The sequence below is a fragment of the Notamacropus eugenii genome, chromosome 2 (genome assembly GCF_028372415.1).
Source record: "Notamacropus eugenii isolate mMacEug1 chromosome 2, mMacEug1.pri_v2, whole genome shotgun sequence".
NCBI classification, from domain to species: Eukaryota; Metazoa; Chordata; class Mammalia; order Diprotodontia; family Macropodidae; genus Notamacropus; species Notamacropus eugenii.
Genome location: NC_092873.1, coordinates 68,645,759 through 68,671,569, shown reverse-complemented (window position 1 = coordinate 68,671,569; position 25,811 = coordinate 68,645,759). Strand labels below are relative to the sequence as shown.

Here is a 25,811-nt window from a genome sequence, read left to right as displayed (position 1 = left end):
CTACTGTGTGTTAAGTCCTGTGCTAGGTCTGGGGATATGAAGGCAAAGACAATGTACGCACATAGATGCACAATCTATGCAAGAGAAACCAAGAAGGAGTGCTATCCATGTTGATGGAGGGCACACCCACAATGATGAAACCACAGATGGGTCCAACCTGGCCCTGACCCTGCTAGGGCAATCCTCTTGGGAAATTCCTGTGAATTCCACCTTGTGGCCCAAGCCTCCCCCGGGGACAAACCCTGAAGGTAGCAAGGCTGTAGCTCTCATCCCCCCTCCATCTGGGACCTCCTGACCCCAGGGAGCCAGGGCCTTCCTGACATTTATTCTTACCCTGGCTGCCTCTCAGAATATCTCCTCCACCCACCTCCAAGTCTGCCTCCACCTTGACCTGGCCCCTTGGGGCTCTGCTCTGGGAGACGGTTAGTACCATGGGAAAATCAGAGCCTACAACCCCTCCCAGGTCACGATGCATTAACAGTGAGGGAGCAACACTTCAGCTGTGCTTTCTCTGCCAAGGAAGATGAACTTTGCACTGGAAAGGACAGAACAAGGACTAGGACCCGGGATAAACACCTGGCACAGCCAACCCTCTGACCACCAGTCACCCAAATCTCAGGGAGACTGGTCCTGGGCTAAACTGATAGTATCTAGCCTTGGGCCTGGTTCTGAACGTTCTTACCTTAGTGGGATCTGTCAGAGCTGGGCATCACTGGCCCATACTTGGAGAACCCAGAGCAGAGTCTCCTCTCTGACAGACTGAGTCAGAAGGGAAGGGAAGGGTTCCACTTTCACAGAAATTAGCCTTTCTCAGAGCTCACAAAATCACCAGGTCTCTCCTCCCCAGGAAAAAGATAAGACTTCTACATATCTCTGATTAAGAGAATTTCACATAGGAAAGGACCACACAGGCCATCTGGTACAACTCAGACATCCTGTTCTGTGTCAATGTTCCAAAGACCCTGCCTTCTCTAGATCCTCCCTCCACCCCTCCAGATAGCAGCCCCCAGTTCCCATGACTTTCGCCCAACAATACAAATTCAATCCAGAGATACCTACCTCCCTTCCACAAAGCGTTGAGAGCAGAGGCAAGATGGGGAAGCTTCCTGTTCACCCGTCAGCCTCTCCTTAAATGCCAGCACTGGCCTTCCTCGACAGCTTGTCCCAGCCAATCAGGAGCCTCACAAAAAAGGGCCCACATGTGATGTTTACAGAGGGTGGACACCCAGGCCATATACCTTAGAAAAGGTGAAGCAGGACAAGCAACCCCTGAATTACTCCTTCTCTGACGCCAGGAGAGGCTTGTGCCAGGAATGTCAATTCCCATACCCACCCAACACACAGGCATCTCTGATAAGAAGTGACTCACTCCCTGGGCAGGCCCCCAGTGGGCCCTGGAGGGGGTCTACTATACCACCCGAGGAGGGAGGGTGCACTCTCAGGATGCCCACAAATGGAGGGTGAAGCGGAGATGCTCAGCTGTGGAGCAGAGCAGCCAGGTCTGGGGAGGACCCTATGGAGATAGCTCCATGGGGTTCAAATTGGGGGCAAAGCCCTAAAACATAGTAATAAGCAAAAAGCCATAAAAACATAAGCTCTGTGAAAGGTGAAAGCCAGAACATGGCGGCCTGTTTACAAATTGTAACTTAGACACCAAATCATAACTTAGACACTGAGTCAAGATTTAATATGCTATATGACTTACAAAAACCAATTGAAGAATATTGTGCCCTCTAAGTAACCTGGACGTGATCAAAACACAAACTTATGTATGTGCGTGACATGGGCTTAACTCTGAAGCTTATTCCTAATATCCACCTGTGGGGAGGGGGTACTCTTCAACTTCCCCTGAGCCTGTCTGCTTTCTATGATTCCCAGGGGGATTTGGGGGTTCTTGCGGGAGCGGGTCCACTCGATCATCTGGCTGCCTCCCAGACCAAAGATTGCCATTTTCAAGTATTCATAATGACTGATTAAACAACGACTATAATTGATATCTAGATACTTGCCTTTTCCTTCAGGATTAAAAAGAATACCCCACAGTTATGGGGGAGGTATGGGGTTCCCCAGCCAGGGGAGTTCCTGACCTTACAGCCTCATTGACCCACCTGAAAGGGAGTAACACAGGCAGGAGCTCCTTTCCAATCAATAGTCTGCTAAAGGGGTGCCCAATGTTTGCTGCCGGAGGCAGGCGGGGGAAGGAGGAACATGACACAGTTGAGAGACAGAGGGGTGAGCGTCCATGACCTTGGGCCTCAGTTTACTCACCTGTCAAATCAAGGGGCTGCACTAGATGATGGCTAAGGTCCCACTCAGCTCCAAATGCCATGCTGTAGTTATGTGACCTGGAGCAAGTTACTTTGTCCTATATGAATTAAGGGGCAGGACTGGGTGATCCCAGACATCACTTCCAGTTCTAATAGTCTCTATGCCTGTGATTCTAAGGAGGGATTGCCTGTAACCAGAACACTTCAGCTCTGAGACTGGCCCATTCTCTGTCACCTAGAGGTCCATGCCAACCCCCCCTGCCCTGAACCTACAGGAGTCTTCTCTGCCATCACCTTTTCCATACTGGATCCATGTTTCTTGACTTTCCACCATCACTGTTCTTCCCAAAGCCTCTCTCAAGAGGCCCTGCCTCTGTAAGAAATGAACACAATAAAATAACAAGTAGGCAGCTGGCCCCATCTGGACACGTATGTCCCATTCTGCCATGGTTGCCCCCCACATGGGACAGGCAGAAGCTCCTTGAGGGCAGAATATTCATTCCTCCCCAGCACTGGGCACACAGTAGGGTTCTACTCAGTGCTTGAGGCCTTGAAGTCACTTTACCTTTTCATGATTTGAGACCCCATGAAACTTGTCTTCACCTGGGCTCACTTCACTCCAAAGGTGTTTGACCAGGACTTGTCCAGTCATCCCCATGGATGGGTAACACTTCTAGCTAGAGTTCTTTGTAACACCCAAAAGTCCCAGAGGGGCTTTTCAGGTGACCCTGGGGGCAGAGATGGGGTGGTCTGGGGATCCACTTGGGAAGGAGTCCTCCATCTACAGCAAGGACTGGAAGCTAAGGATGCCACAGGGCAGCCCTGGGGGCTGCTGGTCACCAGGCCCATGTGGCTAAGCTACAGAGGAAGGGGCCCATCCTCTGGCCCCCTAGTCCCAGCCACAATTAGTGAAGGCCCCCACTCAAGAACACCCCAAGGGCTTTCATTTTTGGACTCGGCATCCAATTCCCACCTGGGACACTTAACAGATGGTAACACTGGGCAAGTTCCCCGGAACCCCAGGGCTTCAGTTCCCTCTTCTGTACAATGAGGGAGTGGCCTCATGGACTCTAGGGTCTCCTCCAGATCTGTCTCTGAATATTCCTGGGATGGAGTCCAGGAGCAGACACCTCTCCCTTCAGAAGATGATGTGACATGATTTTTTTAAGCCTTTGAGGCTTAAGGCTTTGAGCCAGGAACAATACTAAGGATTCCCTGACAGAGCAGAAACAAAGCCTTCCCTCCAGAAGCTTCCCTTCTAGGAAAGAGGTGCAGCACATTCCTGGGTAGGAGGGTCCCCCACAAAGACATAGGCCTAGGTCTAGGAGGGACCTTAGACCCCTTCCTTGTACACATGAGGAAACTGAGTCTGAAAAGTTAAGTGACTTGTCCAAGGTGACATGAGTGGTAAGTATAAGAGAGGAGATTTGAACCAGCTCTTCTACCTCCACAAACACTGCCTTTTCTACCACTGTCCCCAGGTGTGCCCAAAACAAAGACAGAGTGATGAAGGAGGGACCCACAAGGGGAAAACAGGCTTAGGAAAGGTCTCTCAAATGTGGGCCTCCTTGGGACGAACTTTGAAGGGGGTCAACATGGGATGGCGGAGGTCTCTGGGAAGTAGAACACTCCAAAGTTAACCCTCCTCCCCCACACACCTTCAGGTTTCTGCATTGGGGTCCCCATCAGCCAAGCAGCTCTGGCCTCCCCATCCCCCATCCCCCTGCCCAGGGTGTGGGTCACAAGGTCCACCAATGGTCCAGGGTGAGACAGACTCACCCTTCCTCTCCTTAGGGCGTGCATCTATCAGCGCCCTTATCTGGAAAACAGAAATAAGGCCTGGCTGGTATGATGGCATGCTAATAAAATCAGATTATAGGAAGTCTGAATCTTGAAACCTGAGGTGATTCTTCTGAGCCAACCAGGATCATGGGCACTAAACTTCAAGTGACTTGAAGAATCCAATCACTGAGTACAACTCCATGAAAATGAGTTAAATGCCTGCTGTGAGGGAATGGGGGCTGGGGACCGAGTCTTAGATTCTGAGATTCCAAGGATCTAGATGGAAAGGAACTTGGAGGCCACTAAGTCCAAATCCCATGTTTTACAGAAGGGAAAACTGAGGCTCAAGAAGGTGAAGGGATTTGCTCCAGGTCACATAAGTGGTGGAGAAGAAGGGAGAGAGGGAGAAGAAAGTAGGAGGAAAGTAGAGAAGAGGAGGAGGAGGGAGGAAGGGAGGTGGGGGAAAGAGGAGGTAAAGGGTGAATGTGGGGGAGGAGGAAAAGGAGTGGGTGAGAGGAGGAGGGGAGATGTAAATGGAGGAGAGGGAGGGGAAGGGAGGGGAGGAGAAGAAGAGAAAGAAGAAAAAGAGGAAGAGAGGAATGGGGAGGGGGAAGAGAACTAGAGAAGGAAGTGATCGATAAGCAGGTGACTGGGCAATGTCACGCTAAGTAAACAACCTTTGTCACTTAATGAATCACTTGCCAGAGCTTCTTATCTTCAAGGGCAATCACTACTTTATTTTTAAACCCTGGCCCCTCCCCAACACATACATTGTTGTTCTGTTCTCAGCCCTGGGAAGGAAGAGTAGAGCTGAAGGACTTGTCTTTTGAACAAGGGACAGGGCAGACATGGATGGGTGGGTGGGTGAGTGGAGGGATGGGTGGATGGATGGATGGATGGATGGATGGATGGATGGATGGATGGGTGGGTGGATGGGAGGGTGGATGGATGGATGAGTGGATGAGTGGGTGGATGGATGGATGGATGGGTGGATAGATGGGTGGATGAGTGGATGAGTGGGTGGATGGGTGGATGAGTGTGTGGGTGGGTGGGTAGAGGGTTGGGTGGATGGATGGATGGGTGGATGGGTGGGTGAATGGGTGGGTGGGTGGGAGGATGGATGGGTGGGTGGGTGGATGGAGCAATGGGGCAAGTTGGTACACTCTCCCCCAGATGGTGCCAGACTCTTCACTCTGTTCGGGCTGCCAGGGACTCTAGCACAGAGTCAGCATTGTTCTGAGCTTCCTCCAGGAGGTGAGAAATTTTTTCCTGCATCTGGAAAGGATAAATTAAAGGATGTATCATTTTCAGAAACTAGCTTAAAACATCTCCTTTAAAAAGCAATTTCTGCCCCCACAGAATGTGAGGAAAAGAAGAAAGCCCACAAGGGAGTCAGGGTGGGCCTTTGGACTGAATCTTACTCAGCCTGTGTGACCTTGGGCAGCTTGCTTAACTTCTCCAGGCCTCAGTTACCTTATCCCTAAAGAAAAGAGGGACACTAAATGACCTCTAAAGTGCTTCCAACTCTAAACCTCTGATCCTCTGGGGTGTGGAAAGCACAATGCATGTTGGAGTAGCAAGGTTTGGGTTCAAATCTTGTCTCTTCAGGCTCTTTAGTCTAAGACCTGGGAAAAGTCATTTCCTTTTGCTGTGACAAGGTAGAGGCCCTGAACCCCGCTCCTCAACTCTCCTTGAATTTTTCCACTTGATCAAGTCTCTGTCATTTGCCTGAGACATTGACCCATTCCTGTTAATTGAATGGCCTTTCATTGTGTCCTATATCCAATCTCCCAATTCTGTTACCTCTAACCTAGCCCAGACCTTCATTATCTGTTACCTCTGATCACCCCTGGCCACTTCCCACTTTTAATCCCATCTAGAGCCCTTACCTCCCAGTCACCCCAGACTATTCGGCCATTCTTAGATCCTTCCCACAGTATTTCTGTATATAAAATCCGTCTGATCTCCATTAAAGTCCTCAGATTCCTTAAGAGTCTGGTCAATATGGCAGATTTTTAGAATCACATCCACTCTCTTTCAGTGTTCTAATAAACCTTGTCTTTGACTGAAAGAAGGCTTGGGTCGAATTTATTAGGGCAGGACCTCACTATTTCAGGGTCCCAGAACCCCTAAACCTCAGCACCTGGATGTCAGCCTCCTCATCTGTAAAATGAAGATCCCATGATCAGAGTTCACCTAGTCTACCTCTGGTTTTATAGATAGGCTTTCTTGGATAAATGGATAAATGGGTGGATGGATGGGTGGATGGGTGGATGGGGTTCTTCTTGGAAGTGCCTCCTAGCTGGCACTGAATGCAGGACTTGGAGCCAGAAAGACCTAGGTTTCAATCCCACCACTAAGACTGGTTCTGAGACCATGGGAAAATAGCTTGACCTTTCTGAACCTCAGTTTCTTCATCTGTTAAAACAAGGACAATAATCCATGTGGTGCCTAACTCACTGGGTGGTTGTGAGGCTCTAGGAGGACTGTGTTTGTAAAGCATTTTGCAAACAAAGGTGTTAGAGAAAAAGTCAGACCTCATCATTTGTATGACTTGGCCCCATCTTCCCCTAAGGCCCTCATGAATTCCACTCAGCTCCACTTTAGTCTCTTTTTTGGTCCTATCCAGAGCTGGGACATTAACGAGGATGCCATCACAAGCTCTGGTGGGCTCCACTGCTCACTGATGGCACGGATAGAGCAAACCAGAGGGGGACCTCAGGAGACAGATGTCCACAACAGCTTGAGATGTTTCCAAGGACTTGTGAAGTGGGAAGTGTCTGCACTTAATCTGGGACACCTTGTCTCTGCTGGGAGAGGGCTTCCCTAAGATGCCTCAGTGAGGGGGCACAACAGAAGTGCTAGATGGGTGCTTTCTGGTTGACTATTTGATTGGTTGACAGTATTGGTACTCAGGAAATAGATCCAATTAATTGAAAATAAATGAGTTTCCAGGACAAAAAAATCATGTCTGTCTGCAATGGACAGGGAAGGCTTTACCAAAGAGGTGGAAATTTCAGCAGGGCCTTGAGAGGAGTTTGACTTTGGAGAAGTGGAGAGGAGGACAAGCTAAGGAAAGACAGTGGGAGCGCCAGGGACCTTCGGCTCTAAAGGGAAAGACTGCATATTAAAGCGATTAAGAGACTTGGAGTGACCAGTGGAAGTACAAGAGCAGACAAGCTGAGCCCCTGGGGAGCAGCACTGTCCTGGGCACTCCTCCAACGGAAACCCCATGGGTGAGTTGAGGAAAGGGCTCGTTGGGGTGAGGGTTGAATTAGGGTCCATAAATGCAAAGTTAATTTGAGGAGAGAAAGAGGACTGAGCTTTGAATGAAGCCCAGGAGCCTAGGGGGGAGGGAGTGCTGTATTTGGAGTGGGGAGAACTGAGTTCAAATCCTGCCTCTGTTGCTCACTATCTGCGATGTTAGACAAATCACATCATCTTCCAGACCTCAGTTTCCCTAACTATCAAGTGAGGGGGTCCCTATATTTCCAAATCTATCCCCTTCTGACAAGGGGGAAATGAGGACAGAAGGCCATCCAGGCACAGGGGCCAGCCGAGGCTGAGGCACCTAGGCAGGAGAGGGGATGAAGAATTCTGGGAAATAGCTGGTGGTATTTGGTTGGAGTGGAGAGAGTCCTGCTAACTGGCATGGGAAAGACAAGCTGGAGAGGTGGCCGGGGACCAGAGGGCAGAACCCTGGCACGGCCAGGTGAGGGAGGGTAGGGGGAGGGGGACAGGGCCTCAAGCTCCTGCTTGTCAGAATTGAAACCTTCCCTGTGCTATCATGACTCTACCCACCTCCAGACTAGGATGTCGAGCCTAGTGAGATGAGTCCAGTGGGATGGGGAAAAGAGAAAACTGGAGAGCTTGGAGCCCCTGAACGCTGTGCTGGGAGGAGGGATCCACCTTATTCCCCTTGGCCCCAGGGGATGTAGGGAGGACTTGGCTGCCTGACCCTTCCTACCAAGGCACACTCCATCCGTGGAATGGCAGGTTCCCCCTCACTGGGGGTCTTCCACCAAAGGTTGGCTGACCCCTTGTCAAGAATGCTACAGTGAGAACTCTGGGCAGGGTATGGCAGAGTAGTCATCAATCGATCCACAAGCACCCCTTCATTAAATGTCTCCATAAGCCCCAGACAAAATGGAAGCATCCTCTCTCTAGGACAATGTGGGTTAGTCTGGATGGCTCTGAGTTCTCTTCAAGCTTAGAGATCCGTGGAGTGATGCTATTCTCAGCATCCCAGGAGAAGTGAGCCTGCATTACCCTGGGTTTCATGGCTGGGGAGCTATGAGCCAAAAGAGGGAAAGACTCCCCCAAAATGGATATAGACTCTGAAAATCCTTGGACACAAGGATTGCCCTCAGTTTCCCCATCTGTCGAAGAGGGATCATCGCATTTCTCCTTACATTTCTGCCACTCCTCCATTTCCAGGCTCCCATTTTTGCAGCCAAATCAATTTAGGTGAAGGACCCATGGGTTCTACCACAATAAGACTGTGACTCAGTGAGGCTTACCTGGACACCCTACCTCCCACTTCTTACCTGTCTACGAAACTGTTCATCACTGATATCCCTCAGATTGATGAGAACATTGAAATAGGCCCCAAAAACGCCTGTTTCTAAAGCTTTGGTGGCCACCTGCAAAGAGCCCAAAGCAGAGAAAAGTTTGTTACACATCCTGGAAGGAACGCACCCTCCTCAGACAGGAGCTGGCTCTCTGGCCTTCTCCATTCAGATCTGACTTCCAGTCCTGACCCTGGTTGGCTGCATGACTGGGCAAGTCGCTCCTCCATGGGCTTCAGTTTCCTTAACTGTAAAATAAGAGTTTGGACCAGATGGCCTCTGCAGTCCCATCCAGCAGTGTCCAGGCATTAGGGCTCATTTGGTAGCAGGGTCTCTTAGTCCCTTATCACTTTAGCCTGCTTCTCCCAAGGATGTTTGTCTCTGGAATGTGGCTGCACACTTCAGCCCAGCTCCCTCCTCAACAGCTTCGAGGTGGGTGGCCCTTTACTGCTTATCATCCCAGGGAGGCCTCCCCTGGCTCCTCATTCAAACTTTAAAGTCCCTGGGGACCCAGACTCCCCTTCTTATCTTTTTTACCCAGATCGCTAAAGACATCAGATCCTAGAGCCAGGTCGCAGGACTCTTAACTTCTTGTCCTCAGTTTCTCAGTCCTTTATGGTCTGGACATGTCTGAGGCTCTAATCACACTGAATAAAACACACACACACACACACACACACACATACACACACACACACACACACACACACACACGAGTACCTGAAGCCCGGTTAATACTGACTTTTGTTACCCTGGAAACCTGTCCACCAACTTTCGTAGAAATTTCCTGGCTTGACTTTTGCTTTCTGGTACAATCTCTGAAGGGGTCAGAGGCTGAGAGCTTCCTGTGCTATCTGTGGTTACCCTCAGAAGGACCTGGGCTCTTGACCTTTCTGGAGTTCTTGGCATCAGGAGAGAGCAGAATTCACAGATCTCCCCACATGGCTGTGGCCCCAGAAAGGCTCCACTGATGCTTCCTGGTATGGAGGTAGCTGTGGGATCTCAGAAACCTGCCACCAGTCAAACTGTCAGCTCTGGCAGATCCTACCAAGTTAGAGGGACTTCAAGTAAATATAGACCAGTAATGAGCTGTGTGGTTGCTGTCTGAGGAGCTCAGCCTTCAAGGAGGACTATTGTAGCTACAAGGGCTCCTAAAGACTGTCTCTTGAGTGATTAGAGGTGGGAGCAGGGTCTCTGCTTCATTGGATGGAGTGTGCACAACAATGAATAGAAGAACCTTGAACTACTGAAGCTTAACTATCCTGTGTCACCGGGTGAAATTTGTCATAATCTGTACAATAGTAATCCTTCATCCACTTGGTGTCTCCTGTGCAGATGATGAGACTAAATTCTTGTTTGATTTTATATTTCATTCAAGAGTCTGCAATGTTCTGAGCATTGATACAGTCACTAAAATGTTACCCACAACCCTCCAGAGCATATGAAAGTGCTCTCCCTCTCCCCTTCTCTTTCTGTCTCTCTCCATCTATCTCTCTCTCCCTCCCTTCTTTCTCTCTTCTCTCTCCCTCCCTTTTTTCTTTTCTCTCTCTCTCTCTCTCTCTCTCTCTCTCTCTCTCTCTCTCTCTCTCTCTCTCTTTCTCTCTCTCTCTGTCTCTCTCTCTCTCTCTGTCTCTCTCTCTCTCTCTCTTCCCTATTCCTCTCCCTCTCCCCCTTTCTCTGTCTCTCTCTCCATCTCTCTTTCTCCATCTCTCCCTCTCTTCCTTCTTTCTCTTTCTCTCTTCTCTGATACTTTCTTGAAAGATGCTGTCCAGACTCTTTTCTTTATCATGGCTTTCAGGCAGTCCAGTAATACATAAATTATATCTCTTGGATCCATTGTCCCAGTCAGTTATTTTTCCAATGAGGTGCTTCACGTTTTCTTCTATTTATTCATTCTTTTGATTTTGTTTGGTTGATTCTTGATGCCACATAGGGTCATTAGCTTCCACTTGCCCAATTTGAATTTTTAAGGAATTATTTTCTTCAGTGAGCTTTCCATAGGCCCAAGCTTGAGGACCCAGGGTTATCTCCATTGCGGGTGGGGGGCAGGGAAGGCTCTTGGTCCAGGATTCAGGTCACATGTTCAGGATGAAGACTCTGGGCTCTGATCTACATTTGGATGAGTGGAGTCATTTTAAGCAGCCATCCCTACAGGCATTAATGGTGGGCTGTGACCCCATGGGAGGATCTCACTGTCTTCATCTGCACAACAAAGGGGCTGGATGATTTCCCAGGTCCTGTCCCATTCTAGATCTACAATACTGTGAACAATTCATTCTGTTTTCCCTCATTCATTAAACAACAAACCCCTGCCAAAATTGACTTCCACTCTTCCATATGTGAGTTTGTCAGGGAGCCAGTCAAAGATAGCTGCGAGAACAGGCTGAAGGCCACCAGGGCCATAGCCCAGGAAGCTGTGCAGGGGCCCCCAAGAGGCAGTGGGGTCTTGCCCCTCTCCTATCCCTTGGCCACCTCACTGGATGGGAGGAGCAAGCTCTGCTACTGGCCCAATACCTGCAGGTCCGATTTGCACGCAAGGTTCCCATAAAGCGCCATCTCCTTCAAAGTTGGCCACAGAGTATTCACTTTATGTGCCAGGCCTAAGGGGACTCCAATGGCCTTTTTCAACCCTTCCTGTATGGCAGCTGTGCGCCTGGAGAGAAAGAAGAAGTCACTGGCTCCCAGTTCTTGCCTTGGAGAACCAAGGGAATGCCTCTGGTCACCCAGAACTTGCTTTCACAAAACTCCATAAACAAAAAACAGATGAAGCAGGGGGCTTTGTCTGCTCCAGAAAGGCTCTTCACCTTTAAAATGAGATGATTTTAGACAACCAGTTCTCCTAATGATAGGACATGGGCTTTGGACTCCTTCCCTTTTGAGTTTTCCCATGAATCCCTGGAGCCCAGCCCCTGAACATGGATCTTTGGCATTCACCAGGACTTGTCACTAGTACACTTGAAACTGGGCTCAGTTTACATAAATGAAATGTATACCTAACTTTGAAGGAATCCCTTTCCTGATTGACAGTATCACTCTCTAGTGGACCATGGTTACATGGCAGGGAAGTTGAATCCAGCCATCTACCCAGAGGTGGAATGCTGTACACACCTTTCCTTTTCCTCAGGTGTATTTTTGGGCATCTTCAACGCTTCCTGAAAACAGACAAATCTAATGAAAGCAGCAGATCAGTTAATCTAGCAGATGGCATCTGGCAACACATCCACTGTGTGCCAAACACTCTGCTAAGGGTCAAGAATACAGAGACCAGATGAAAGAGACCTACCTTAAAAATGTGTGTATGGGTTCTATCAGAAGAGAATATTTTAGGGGGAAAGAGCAGAAGCGACCACATCCAATGTTGTTACCAACTTTGGAGTGCCCCACCAAGAAACACACAGTGCCTATGAGCTTTTTATTCCACCACTGTTCTATCTGTGTGATGGGGCTCATAATGCAGAATGACCCAAGAGCCCTCTTCCAGGGAGGACTCGTGGAATTGCTACTTCCCTTGGACTTTGTAATATAATGGTGCCCATTTTACTGATGGGAAAAGTAATGACTCTAGATGGTTCACTGGATTAGATTCATGCAAAGACAAGATGGACCAGATGGCTAGATTGGGAAAAGAATTCCAGATTCTAAACTGTCTGGTCATTACTGACTCCAGCCCCAACATTGCTCCACCCCCACCCCCAAGCAACTCAACCAAGCCTTCCAAGTAAGGCTTGGATGTTGAGAGGCATGTGAAACAGCCTGAAGGAGTGCAAAGAACACTGGGAACTTGGAGATCCCCCAAATCTAAGGTCACATTATGATTTCACCTGGGTAGCCTTGGGCAGACCACTTCACCATTCTGGTCTCAGTCCCAGAACACTGATTCTGTACTCAGGAATCTCACCTTTGATTGGCTACCTGCACGAGCAGGAAAGTCACTATGCCTGCCTAAGTCAGTAAAAGGAGACCCCTACCATTCCGTCCAGCCCTCATGCTCAGACCTCCAGTTCTCCTGACCCTCCAACCCTATTCTCTTTCCAGTTGTCACCTAGGCTTCCCATGGGACCCCCAGCATTAAGCCCCCTCCATCTCCAAGTCCAATGACTGCCCCCTTCCCAGGAGGCCTGTCACTTGCCATGTAGCTACTGAAGGCCTCCGTGTCCGTGTCCACCATCACTAGCAGTTCTTTCATTGCTTGATGAAAAGGGGAGATGAGCCTCCTCATGACTGGGTCCAGGTGCTCAAACTGTCGCTTTCCATATGTCATCAGTCCCACCATAGAGCCCAGCGCTGCCCCCTAAGAAGAGACAAGGACCTCTACCCAGTGGGTTCTTTTTTTTTTTTTTAATTTAGCTGGTTACAGCCATGTTGGGCTTGGTGGGTTATGACCCCATGGGAGGGCCTCACTGTCTTCATCTGCACAACAAAGGGGCTGAATGATTTCCCAGGTCCTGTCCTATTCTAGATCTACAATACTGTGAACAATTCATTCTGTTTTCCCTCATTCATTAAACAACAAACCCCTGCCAAAATTGACTTCCACTCTTCCATATGTGAGTTTGTCAGGGAGCCAGTCAAAGATAGCTGCGAGAACAGGCTGAAGGCCACCAGGGCCATAGCCCAGGAAGCTGTGCAGGGGCCCCCAAGAGGCAGTGGGGTCTTGCCCCTCTCCTATCCCTTGGCCACCTCACCATGTTGGCTTAAACAGCGGAAGTGGAGAAGGGCAAAAAGAGTTTGGAGGCTGGGGGTACTTTGATAGGGGTCTCTTGGTCCTAAAGAAGGTTTGAAGTATCACAGATATAAAGCCAAGGCTAAGGTGCAGCCTCCAAAACCTCATGAAAAGGAGTTTAATTTGGGGGTCTCATTTGTTTTTTATTTTTATTTTGTTTTATTGACCATGAAGTCATGAGGTTTTATTTATTTTTAGTTTTCAACATTCACTTTCACAAGATTTTGAGTTCCAAACTCTCCCCATCTCTCCCCTCCTCCCATCTCTCCCCTCTTTCACTCCAAGACTTCAAGCATTCTGATTACTCCCTCCCCCAATATTCCTTCCCTTCTATCGCCCCTCCTTCTCTTATTCCCTTTTCTTCTATTTTCCTGTAAGGCAAGATAGATTTCTATACCCCATTGCCTGTGTATCTTATTTCCCAGTTGCACTTAAAAACAATTTTTAATATTTTTAAAACTTTGAGTTCCAAATTCTGTTTCTTTCTCCTTTCCTACCCACCCTCATTGAGAAGGTAAGCAATTTGATATAGATTATACATGGGTAGTCATGCAAAACACTTCCGTAATAGTCATGTTGTGAAAGACTTACTCTATTTCCTTCCATCCAGTCTCACCCCCATTTATTCTATTCTCTCCTTTGATCCTGTCCTTCCTCAAAAGTGTCTGCTTCTGATTACTCCCTCCTCCAATCTGCCCTCCCTTCTCTCATTCCCGTTCACTCATCCCCTTTCCCCCTACTTTTCTGTAGGGTAAGATAGATTTCCATATTGGAGTCTAATTGGGGTCTAAACCCCCTTCCTCTAGGTGCTCATCTTCAGGCTAGTTAAAATCAATCAATTTCTTCAAAGAAATACTACCCAATTTTTTATTTCCTTGGTCTAATGAACTCCCAGGCAAGGAAACTCCTCTACCAGTATAGATCAGCATCCTCTTTGCTACTTAGAGTCTTAGTCCTAAAGCCCTGAAAAGAGGTTTGCCCAGGGGCAGTGGCAGAAGAAAGACTTGAACCCAGGTCTTTCTTGCTCTGTTCTCTATGCACCACATCCCAGGCAGGCTGCCCATATCTAGGACAACTTCCTCTCCCAGACAGTTGCCTATTCCAATATAATCTCAAGATTGGTCCCCAAATTTTGCTTTTGAATTGTATTTACTTGAAGAAATTGGCTGATTTTCTGAAAGTCCGCTAGCCTCAAGATGAATACCACTCAAAGATTAGCCAGAGGAAGACCATCCAATTGATTATTCTGGCTATGAGTCTTTCTGCATCCCAAGAATATGGATTCACCTCTGAGGGATCAGGCAAGGCCTTGTGGAACAGGAGTCTGTAAACCTTGTGAAGGCAGGGTCCTTATCTCATTTAAACGTTCTAATTCTCTCTATGAATCACTCCAAGGTGCTTAATAAACGTTTGCCGAATTGGATTGAACCAGAAGGCTAAGGAAACCCTCAGTCCATGGCCAGAAGTCTTTACCATAGCAGCCACTGCTGCAGCCACTGAGCCACCCCCGGGAGCAGCAGAGCGGGTCCCAACATCCCGGACAAAAGCACAAAGTGACTTTGAGATCAAGCTCCCACTTATCGAGCCATCCTGAACCATGTACCTATGGGCCAAGAGGTAAGAGAAAAGGTGAAGGGAACAAGATACATCTCAGAAGTCTCTGCATTCCCATAACTGGGTACAGTGTATGGAACACAGCAGGTGAAATAACAGTGTGGAACACAGGTGTTTAATTAATGCTCATTGATTGGTTGACTGCCATGAAAGCAGCACTTAGAGAAGCAGAGGCCAATGGGGGCTCCTTGGATGATCTGCATCCCTTTCCTCTCTCCCCTCCCTCTTCCTTTTCATGTTCAAAATATTGTTCAAACAGCAAGGGCTCCCAGAACATCCAGCCTGGAAAGAACCTCTCAGAGGTCACCAAATCCTCCCCCTGCCCCTCACAGTACAGGTGACTTGTCCAGGGTCACACAGCTGGATGGCTGCAGATCCAAGACTCAACCCCTACATTTGGACACCCAAGGCCCTGACAGGACCTCACTGGGAGGGAACAACAATGCAGAAGGACAAGGAAGGAGGGTTCCTCCCACCTCTCTCCTGCTTCAAGTCTGCATAGCTCCTTATCTCATCCCTTCTTTTAAGTACTATCTTCACCTATTCTCATCCTCATTTTATAGATGAGAAAACTGATGGTCAGATTAAGTCAAGTGACTTCCCCAAAGCCCTACAACTAAGTGTCAGAAGTGAGTTAGGAACTCAGGTCCTCCTGACTCTAAAGAGTTCTACACTCCCTCCCTGTGCCAAGCCATCTTCATGGAAGCACCACCCACTTTGGACAGCGACTTTGGTCACTGGAGGGGATGGTGTCCGTTGGCATGAGCTGCCCAACATTTCCCTGCCTCACAGAGGGAGGGAGGCTGGCTCAAGTGGAAAGCTTTGGCAGATGACCTCTGGTGGCCCTCCCTTGTGGCCGGCTCTAACCTCAGAATACAGACCCTGAGGCCAGCAGCCTTGCAAGGACCATGGTACTGCTGCCAGTGGCATTTCCAATGAGCACAGTGATGGGCTGGGGCCTATACAGTGGCTTCTAGGAGGCTGAGGCCTCTTCTCCAGGATGTGGAGGGGCCTCCCTCAGAGCAGAGGACCTGGGGAAGCCCCACTATGATGCCCAGGTAACCTCAGCAGATCCCTTAACCTCCCTGGGTCTCAGTGTCCTTCTTGTAAAGTGAGGGTTGGATGGGGCCCACTCATCAGCTCTTCATCTTTGAGGTCATGATCCTATTTTATGGGCTGGTTTGCCCAGAGGGATGCTGTGAATGGGGAGGTCACGGTGACCCTCTCCAGGTGGCTCATCCCAGAGCCCAAAGGCCATGCCACAGGACACACAGGCCAAGGGGGTTTGGGGCCTTGCCCTCCAAGCTCTAGCGTGAGGGGTAGGGAGTTCTCCTACTCAATAATGCGCTCCTTTGGATGAAAGGGGGACAGTGAGTCCAGGCCCAGCCGGTTCACCACCTGAAATAACAAGAGACCACATGGCAAGACCAAGATGAGAAGTTGATGCAGTTTAAGGAGTTCAGGGACCCCCCAAATCCTGGAGTACTGAACAGGGTCATCTAGAACAGATTCATAGACTCGAGCATTCTTTAAGTCAAGGTGGCAAAGGTTTATTGTAATGCCAATATGACTGGCAAAGCTCCTTAGGGAATTTGCCACTTAACAGGAATGATGCTAAAGCTTCTACAGGAAAGACAGTGCATTACCTGGCAGGTATGCTATTAGGGGATAACTTTGGTCACAGGTGTCATTCACTGAGCCTAGGAGGTAGAAATCCTGGGTTCTACCCCTAGCTCAGACCCCTGAGTCCTCCTCTCCCTCTGCTTCTAGTTCCTCTTTATCTCAAAAGAAGATTTAGATGTTCCCAGAGCCCCTTCCCTCCCAGGATTTTGTAGTTGGCTCTAAGCCAAACCATGCTGGGCCTACCAGTTGGATTTTGTGCTCCTCCTCCAGAATGAAGAGGTTTTCCTTCTTGCAGTAGAACTCTGCTGCATTAAGAAGGGCCTTCAGAGGGACCAGGCCCACCAGCTGAGAGCCCACAACTGGCAGATTCAGCTCCTGGCAGGACAAAAGGAAGACATCAGCAAAGCACTGGCAGTCTCAGTGGGCCTGCAGTGGCACTATGTGGGGATTATCTGCAATGGGCAGGCCAGCAGTGTCAACCCTAGGGCTTGCCTGGGCAGCAGAGGGTAGGCCAGCTGTGCCAGTCTTGGGGCTTACCTGGGCATCTTTGCATGTCTCCTCATACACCGTGTGGAGAGCAGTGATTTCAAAATCCAGAAGGTTGGTGGACACCTGTGCAATGTTCTTCTCATCTAGGTACCAGCCTATGCCCTGAACCTTTCTCAGCCGCCCAGGCTACAAAAAGAAACCTGTTTCACAAACTGGGCAAGCCCCTCTCTTTCCCCTTTCCTTATTCTCAAGGAGGTCTAGCTGTGATCAAATCCACTTCCTTTCTCAGTGACAAGAATACAGGGTCTGTTTCCTTCTCCCTTTCTAAGTAACTGATCAGATCAGATGGCTTGACCCTGATCCCATTGGTAAGAAAGCAGCTGATGGGTCTCTAGCATGGGTATGTACATGGGCATGGTCATGGGCATACCCCAGCATGGGATGTACACAGCAAAGAGCAGACCAGAGGAGGAGAGCGTCAGTGCACAAAACAGAATTAAACAGTACACAAGATTCTTGTGGGCCAATAACTGGAGAAAGGCTTCATCATTTACTAAACACTGTTGAGGAAACTGGACCAAATACGGAGGAAAATAAAATGCAGATTTTGACATCCCAAATTCCAGACTGGATCTCAACAGATTTAACTATTAAAAATGGAATAATAAAGAAGTTAGAAGAAGACAGAGTAGCCAGACTCCCATGTCCCAGAGCTGCCTGGACCTTAAGGGCTAAGGGAGTGTGGATCACACCCACCTCCAAAAGGTCAGGTGGGGCAAAAATGAATCATAACAGCTCATCCATCCATCCATCCCTTCCTCTGTGTCCCCACCCCCTCGGATCCCTCGAGGGTACCTCTCTCCTCTCAGACTTTATATAGGCATCTTTCCCTTCATATGGTCATCTCCTCCATATTAGTCATAAAGCCCCAAGGTCACCTAGTCCAGCCCCCTCATTTTACTCTTTACAAAACTGAGGCCCAGAGAAGTGACTCTGTCCAAGGTCACAGAGCTAGCTGCCAAGTGCAACTGGACTAAGCGGGGTCTTCCCCCTCTCCAGCCAGGATTCTCTCTGCTCTAGACCAAACGCCATTATGGCAGGCTCTCTCCCCACAGTGGAGAACCTGTGGCCTTGTCTTCTAGGTCCTCAGGTGTGGCCTTCTGACTGAGTTCAAGTTTTACAGAACAAATCCTTTTATTAAGAGGATGGTCTGTGAAGTTTGGAGTCAAAGGGCCACACTAAAGGACATAGAGGGCCACAGGTTCTTCACCCCTGTGTCTTGCTGCTCTTCAAGCAGGATTCTGTTAGGGGAGAAGCACTAAGATCCCCCAGGAAGCCCTCACCTGGTCCTTCCCCCGTCCCTGCTCCCGGATGTTCAGAGCAATCCGATGGGCCTGCTCTTTGGTACAGATAAGGTTGATATTGAACGCAATGAGGAACTTCCGGGCCCCTGTGACTGTGGCTCCCCATCTGGGCACGAAGGTGCTGGGACCAAAATCAGGAGCCCACTCAGCCTTCTTGAACTGTGGGGACAAAATGCATTGGAGATGAGGAGTCCAGGGTCAGTAGGAGGTCTGCCTTTGGAGAGTGGCTTTGGGGAGTGTTTGTCCATCAGGGATAAAATCTTAGAAAATGCTTCTGGAAACTAGACGATGGGCAAATGCCCCTGCTCACCCCACCTTTTCCCCTCCCCCTACACATACCCTTCGTGACCTGAGCACTCTTCCAGACACATAGGAAAAGGACAGGTCTTTCCAATGATAGGTCTTAGGAGACCAAATAGAACATTTACACAGGGAGATAGCGCTGGAGTTAAGAGTTCATCTGGTCCAAACCCTTCATTTTACATTTGAGGAAAGTGACACTCAGAGAGGTCACTCAGGCAGTAAGTAGCATAGGTGAGATTCCAGTTTAGTTCCCCTGGTTCCAACTTCAGGGCTCTGGCTTGGCTCTTATTAGGGGTCCATGACTCCAATACCAGGGAACATGGTGGACTAGCTGGTCCTTGAGTTTCCTTCTCAGCCCTAAGATGATGTAATTCTGATTCTGTCAGATTCTCCCTACCTGTGATTCTCCCTAATTCCTCTTTTTCTGTCTCAGAACTCATTATCTTTCCTCTAAGTCCCCCTTACCTCTCACCTTCGCTATTACTGTAGAGGGCATCCCCATCCTCCCAGTCCCTCATCTCCCAACCTAGGAGTCATCCTGGACTCCTCATTCCCTGGTGCCTCCCCCCATATTCAATATGGTGCCAAGGTCTGTCGATTTCAGTTTTGAATCCTCTCTTGCGGATTTCACTTCTGAAACATCTCTTGTTGATTTCGCCTCTGAAATATCCCTTGTGATTTTACCTTTGCACATCTTTGGTTTCACCCCAGAAGCTTCTCTTGCGGATTTCACCTTTGTAGAATCTCTAGAGATTCACCTTTGCAACATCTCTTGTCTATTGCACCTTTGCACATCTTTGATTTCAGCATTGAAGCATCTCTCCAATAGGATCCCTTCTCTCTGCTCTGGCACATACCCCACACCTAGATCACTGTAATAGCTTCTGGGGCAGCTGCCTGCCTCATCTCTCTCTACCCCAAAACATCTTTCCCTCAGCTGTGAATGATCTCCCCAAAGCACTTCATCACACACACACACACACACACACACACACATACACATACACATACATATACACACACACACACACAAACATACCTCAATAAACTTCTGTGACACCCAATTACCTCCAGGAGCCAATATAAAATCATATTCTGGTTTTTGAAGCCTTTTACAACCTGGTCCCTTCCCAAGTTTCCACTTTTCTTACCCTTTCCTCCCCCCCACCCCTATACTCTGTGATCCAGGAACATCGGGCTCCTGGATACTCGTCACATAGGACATTCAGGTCCCCAACTCTCTGCCTTCACACTAGCTGTTCCCCATGCCTCGAATGCTCTCCCTCCCCACTTTGTGAAGTCAACACCTGTCCTGCAAGACTTGGTTCAAATCCCACCTTCTGAAAAAGTCATCTCCCACTTCCACCCCCACCCCAACTAGTGCCTTCTCTCCGGTAATGATCCCCAATAGATCTCTATTTTGTTTCTTTGTTGTCTCCCCCATTAGACTAGAAGCTTCTTAAGAACAGCGACTAGCCTGTACCTTCTTTGATTCCCCAGGGCTTAGCCCAGTGCTTAATCAATGCTTGATGACTGACTGTCTCTGGGTCTCAGCTCCTTGCTCCCCCACACAAACACAAATACACCGAGGCACACATGGCCCCGGGCTCAGAGATTCAAGGGAACTCACTTTTTCGGATAGAGCTTCATATTCACCTGCTCGGATTGCAGGCAATGTTTTCCTCTGTTCCTGCTGAGCTGCTTCTCCATATAAATAAACTGTGGAGACAGGACCACAGGATAGTGGTCAGACTAGCAAGATGCCACTAGGGGGCCACCTAAGATGGTTTATTGGGACGCCATGAGAAGCCCACATGACAGTGGTCAGGCTAACTGGCCAGTAATAGGAGTTCTCATGGAAAAGACATTACTAGACAGCCACTTGGAACAGCCTAATGGGACACTGTTAGAACGATGATTCCTTCTCTCTGGGAAGGAGCAGGGACACAATTCCATTCATTTTGCTATCTGCTAAAAATCACCAGAAATTAGAGACAGAAGAGACCTGAAGGTTCAGTTTGTCCATCTACTTCATTTTAAGATGGTGACACTGAGGCCCCAAGGGGAGTGACTTGGTTCAGAGGAAGGGATGTGACCCAGGGTCCCACAGCCATTTATCAGCAATATCAGGACCAGACACAAGGTCACCGGGAGTCCAGGACATGACCCGACATGAGCTTAAGGTGAAGAAAAACAAAGACCACAATTGGTACCAAGATCCGAATTAAACAGGGCTCAGTTCATCTCAGTGTATGTGGAAAACCCAAATGGTGAGATTCAGTGTATTGTCTTGGCCTTCCCTCAGCTTTGAGTGAACTGAAGCCAAGTGAAAAAAATAGAACCAGAAGAATCTATGCAGTTCTTAGCTAAATATAAGTAAAAACCACACGCAAAGCACTGGGTTCCTTATAATGGCCACGTTTGGTCCAGGAGGCCTAAGGATAAAACCAACTGCCCTCTTCCCACAAAAGAAAGAAAGCTGGGGAGGTAGAAAGAGGCTGGCTTGGTCATGCCCAGTTACTGAAAGTTATCTGTTCTGAATGAGTTTTCAAGGGTAGGAGTTGGGATGGGGCTAAAGGAGAGATGACTCCCAGGAGCCAAAAAAAAGGCAAATTCTACATTTTAATTTTAAAACACCCAACCTCCAACTAATAAGGAAAAAGTCAGGAAGGGGAGCAGATGTCCCCTCTTCCCCTGACTCACCTGGCACTCTGAGCTCCTGTGACAGTCGCTGGCCAAAGGTACGGGCACACAAAACACATTCTTCCATTGTAATATTCTTCACTGGGATGAAGGGGCAGACATCAAGGGCGCCCATTCGGGGATGTTCACCTACATGAGGAGTCAGGATGGAGGAAAGGTGGACAAGGTGATGGTGGGGGCCATGGGTGAAAAAGAAAGGAGGAGAAAGTTAGGATCACTGAAATGCAGAGTTAGAGGGGGTCTGTCTCTCCACCTCCTGGTGCAGAGAAGAAAAATGAGCAGAGATTGGATCCAGGCTGTCAGACTCCAGAACCCCTCCTCTTCCCACTCCAGAGATCTGGGTTTGAATCTTGGCTTTAAAGGTTTGTGTGACTTCCTTCTCTGGGTCTCAGTTTCCTCATCTGTCAAATGGACAAGATGACCTCTAGGGTCCCTGCCAGCTCTAAATCTTCTGAGTTTTCTGAGCATCTATAAAATGGGGGTGATAATTCTTGAACTACTCATCCTCCAAAGTTCTTGTGAGGGAGAGCCTTACAAACCTTGGGGGGAGATGGTCTCAATACAAAGAAGTACCCATGCAACAGTTTACAGACTATTACACAGCTGAGCAAAAGTAATCAATTCACAAGCTTTTATTAATCCCCTATGTTCTAGATACCATACTAAGCACTGGGGATGCAAAGAAATACCCAGACAGCCTGTGCCCTCAAGAAACTTGTATTCTAATGTAATGGAGGTAGCACTCTCATTCCTAGGCACATTCAGGACACACAGAGAACGAATGGGAGGGAACCTGTCTCCTCACTCATCTCTGTGGACCAATGCCATGTCGGGCACTTATGGGACACAGGGGGCTTTGCCATAAATGGTGGGCTTCCAGGACAGTCTGTTCCTGAATTCTTCAGAATGTCTCAAGGTCTGTATTTCAGGAATTCATTGCCCCTCAGTTCATAGCTGGAATTCTTAGGGAATGTATTAATCCTTCTCATTCTATGATGTTCCCCTCTGTCACTCAGCTCCCCTTGAAACCCAAAGTGGCATCAGAAAGACAACACAGGGGGACTTTGGAATCTTTTTGTCTGTTAAGTCACTCAGTGTGGCCTTCTGCTAAGACAGCTGATGAAGCTAACCCTGTTTGCTCAGCCTGGCAGTGAAGGCTGGCCAAGGGAAGCTAGTGGCCATTGGTCCTTCCGTCCCCACCTTCACCACACCTCTAGTCTCCACAGGCACTACAAAAGGCATTCAAGGTTAGCAGCAAAGCAGGTGCCAAACACAAAACTCAGAAACACAACGATGTCAGCCTGGTCACACAGACATCCACATCCCACACATCAGAGGCCACAGCTAGGCTCTTCTTGCAGACCACACCCAAAACCACAGCTCCAGACTGGGAGACCCTGGGTCAGTTTCTGGTACCTTCCTTGTTTCTGAGATGCAGAACGGACTGTCCAGCTCTCAGCTCTAGAGTAAGAAGAGACCTCAAAGGTAAACTGATCCAAGCCCCTTACTGAACCAACGAGGAAGCCAAGGCACAGTTCACACATGGCAGAGGCAGAGGTCAAAGTTAGGGCTCTTTCCATGAGCTAAATCTAAGCTTTGTCTAAGGAAGATCACCTGGAATAATTGGAGGAGACAGAAGATGAAAAACTTGATCCTGCCCCTTTGGAAGTCAGGCTCCCCCCAGCTAAGCCAGGTCTGTCTGATGCCAGAGCCAGGGCCACTCCTGGAGAAGTCATTGGGCCCTGGGTCATTATCTCATCCAAATACTAACTGGACCCTCAGGACAGTCCTAACAGTGAGTGCAAAGAAAACCATGAGAGGTTGAAATCTTCAAATGACGCCAGTGGGATTCAAACCCAGATCTTCTGGCCTCCAGGACTGGCTCTAACCACTGCATCACTTGCTAAGGGCCTGAGCTGTAGGGATGACTCCCAGGGTGCCCACCTCCCCATGCTCCTTTCACCTTTGTGTTTGGTCATGTCAATGAGATGGAAGGCTACCCGAGCGGCCTTCAAGGCCCCCTCCACGACATCTTCAGGGGTACCCACAAAGGTGTACACTGTCCGGTTGGTGGAAGGGCCTGCATCTACATCCAATAAAACACAGCCTGCAGTCTGGGAAATGGCCTGGGCAATCGCATCAATGACCTACAAAGGAAAATCATTCAGGTCTCAATTTCCCCATATGATCATGCCTTTTCCGATAGCATTTGCCAAGTACATGGCTTCAGTGGGGCCCCAAAAGAGCCACCCAATGAAAAAAGCATGGCAGGGATTGCAGTACCCAGCTCCCCAATGAGGAAAATCCAGCTGAGAGGCATGAAAGGCCTTGCCAGTTGTCCAGTGTCTAAGGAACTGAAGTCTCTACTGGCTCTATTTCCCATTGGGTCATGCTGCCTCTCATAAGAAGAACTTGGTCTTCATCGCAACATTGAAGGGCAGAACCAAGGGGCTGAGATGTCCTGTACATCTTTCTATCTAAGATCCTTTAACCTTAGAGATCAGTAACTCACCCCACATCTGGTAGATAAGCAAGCTGAGGTCCAGAGTGGACCAGGATCACACAGTGAGTGAGCAAAGAGTTAACTTGGTCCTCATGCCAGGTGGGGCTCTTCCCTCTCAATACCAGTATGCTTCTACAGCTTATGGGGAAGAAGCCCCACTACAGTGCAAATATTTATCCTAGAGGCCACTAGGCTTGACCAGATAAAGACATTTTGTATGAGAGAGATTCCTCTACCACACAGCAGGTATGGCTGCCATTTCTAGAAGTTTGAGGCCACAGAGACACATTAACTAGCCTTGTGGGTCCTCATTCCCTGCTAACACCCAGACACTTTACCTTCCAACACTGATATGAGGGAAGATGATGGAGTGCCCCTCTGGCCACCAAACCACCCCAGAGTCAATGGGTCTCCCCGGTTCCCACAACTGGTGAAAAACAAAAACATTTTTTTAATTTTCCATAAGGTGATCATGGCTTTGCTGTTCTGATCAGTAAAGAGATTTTTTTAAAAATCAAATTCCTGCCCATTTCTAAGAAAATAACATGAGCCCTGGGTCACTGTGGACATTTCTGTTTAGAACTAGGACACTCCTGGAGGAATATCCAACAAGGTGTGTGGATTTCTCAAACCAAGACGTGCTTCCCTGGGCATGAGAGCCTGTGAAACTGCAGACTTGACGAACAGTCACATTTTGGGGGGCCCCCCTTAGATACATGGGATGTGGAGCCCAGACAGGCCTCCAGGATGGCCAAGTCTGATCCCCTTTCCTTTCAAAGGGAAGGAAAATGAAGTCCTCTGAGGGACAGGGGTTTTTCTCAGTCACACAGAAACAGAAATGATCCCAACATTGCTGACTCAGACCCAGGATCTCTTGTACTATCCAGCACTGCCATGTCTACCCAATAGGTCAGTGAGGTCAGAGGTGGGATCAGAATCTTCATCTGAAACCCCCTCCCACCAGCTTAGGATGGAGCCAGGTCTCATGGTTCAAAGTCTCTGAACCATCAATGAAAGATCTCATTCCCCTTTGGACAAAAGCCAAACTTTCAGAGGGTTGTGTGGTTGTAGACCAAGTTCTGTAAGGCAAGGCACATACCATTCCGTGCAAACCCATTCATTTACAAAGAAGGAAACTGAGGCCAGAGAAGGAAAGGATATGCCCATGAGCACAAAATCATAAGATCATAATTTGAAACTTAAAGGGACCTTAGGAGTCATTGAGTCTAATGTCCTCATTTTACAAGTGAAAAAACTGAGGGACAGAGATATAGTAGAGGTTTGCCCATGTCCCAAGGGCCTGTGTGCAAGTCCTCCCTGTGATCTCTCCACAGTGATCCTGCCCCCATACCACAATCAATCAGCAAGCTCCCAGCAGAGTGAGGAAAGGCATACCCTGGAGTCCAGTGACCCCCACAGCCAACCAGAAAACGTTCACTAGGCAGCCTCCCCTTCTCCATAGGGTCTTCAGGAGTGCTACAAGGAGAAACTTCTGTATCCTACCTCTTGGTTGTTTCCCTCAGAGAAGTTGGGGACACACTCCACCAACTGAGACATCCTGGAGGCGCTTCCCTCGTGGGGCCTACTACGAACAGAGAACTGATTTTTTAGCACTCCAGCCAACCAGTGGTTGAAGCATGAGCCCTCTCAAGGGTGGCCAGGGTGCTTTATACCAGGACCCACTAAACTTTACCCATCCCTGTGGCTTCTTATTAACTACCTGAAATCACAGTTCATCAGAGAGCCTGAACTCTCCTTGTTCAAACAAGCAAAACCCCTTGGGGGGAAGGGAAAAGGGGAGAGAGACTCTAGGACAGATACAACTTTCCCCCATCTGACTCATGAGCCTTACTGTCTGCTGTAGGAGGACAA

The 25,811-nt window shown here is 48.7% G+C and overlaps 1 protein-coding gene across 4 annotated transcripts in view; it reads right to left on the bottom strand.

Annotated features, from left to right (window-relative positions):
- The window catches only part of FTCD (formimidoyltransferase cyclodeaminase), a 32,036-nt gene extending 6,356 nt beyond the window's left edge, over positions 1-25,680 (bottom strand). For 2 of the 4 annotated variants that reach the window (XM_072640796.1, XM_072640794.1), the window contains exons 1-15: positions 25,443-25,679; positions 23,400-23,583; positions 21,437-21,565; positions 20,364-20,452; positions 18,410-18,589; positions 17,115-17,252; positions 16,821-16,952; positions 16,291-16,352; positions 14,814-14,943; positions 12,743-12,908; positions 11,726-11,765; positions 11,132-11,270; positions 8,597-8,692; positions 4,047-5,324; positions 1,060-2,640 (exon numbers count right to left, since the gene is read on the bottom strand). In XM_072640796.1, the coding sequence (XP_072496897.1) occupies positions 5,238-5,324; positions 8,597-8,692; positions 11,132-11,270; positions 11,726-11,765; positions 12,743-12,908; positions 14,814-14,943; positions 16,291-16,352; positions 16,821-16,952; positions 17,115-17,252; positions 18,410-18,589; positions 20,364-20,452; positions 21,437-21,565; positions 23,400-23,583; positions 25,443-25,496 (1,626 nt within the window). In that variant the 5' untranslated portion in view covers positions 25,497-25,679 and the 3' untranslated portion in view covers positions 1,060-2,640; positions 4,047-5,237. Of the gene's footprint in view, positions 1-1,059; positions 2,641-4,046; positions 5,325-8,596; positions 8,693-11,131; positions 11,271-11,725; positions 11,766-12,742; positions 12,909-14,813; positions 14,944-16,290; positions 16,353-16,820; positions 16,953-17,114; positions 17,253-18,409; positions 18,590-20,363; positions 20,453-21,436; positions 21,566-23,399; positions 23,584-25,442 lie in introns of all 4 variants that reach the window. The other 2 variants (XM_072640795.1, XM_072640797.1) reach the window with 2 other exon arrangements.
- Between the last annotated feature and the right edge of the window lie 131 nt (positions 25,681-25,811).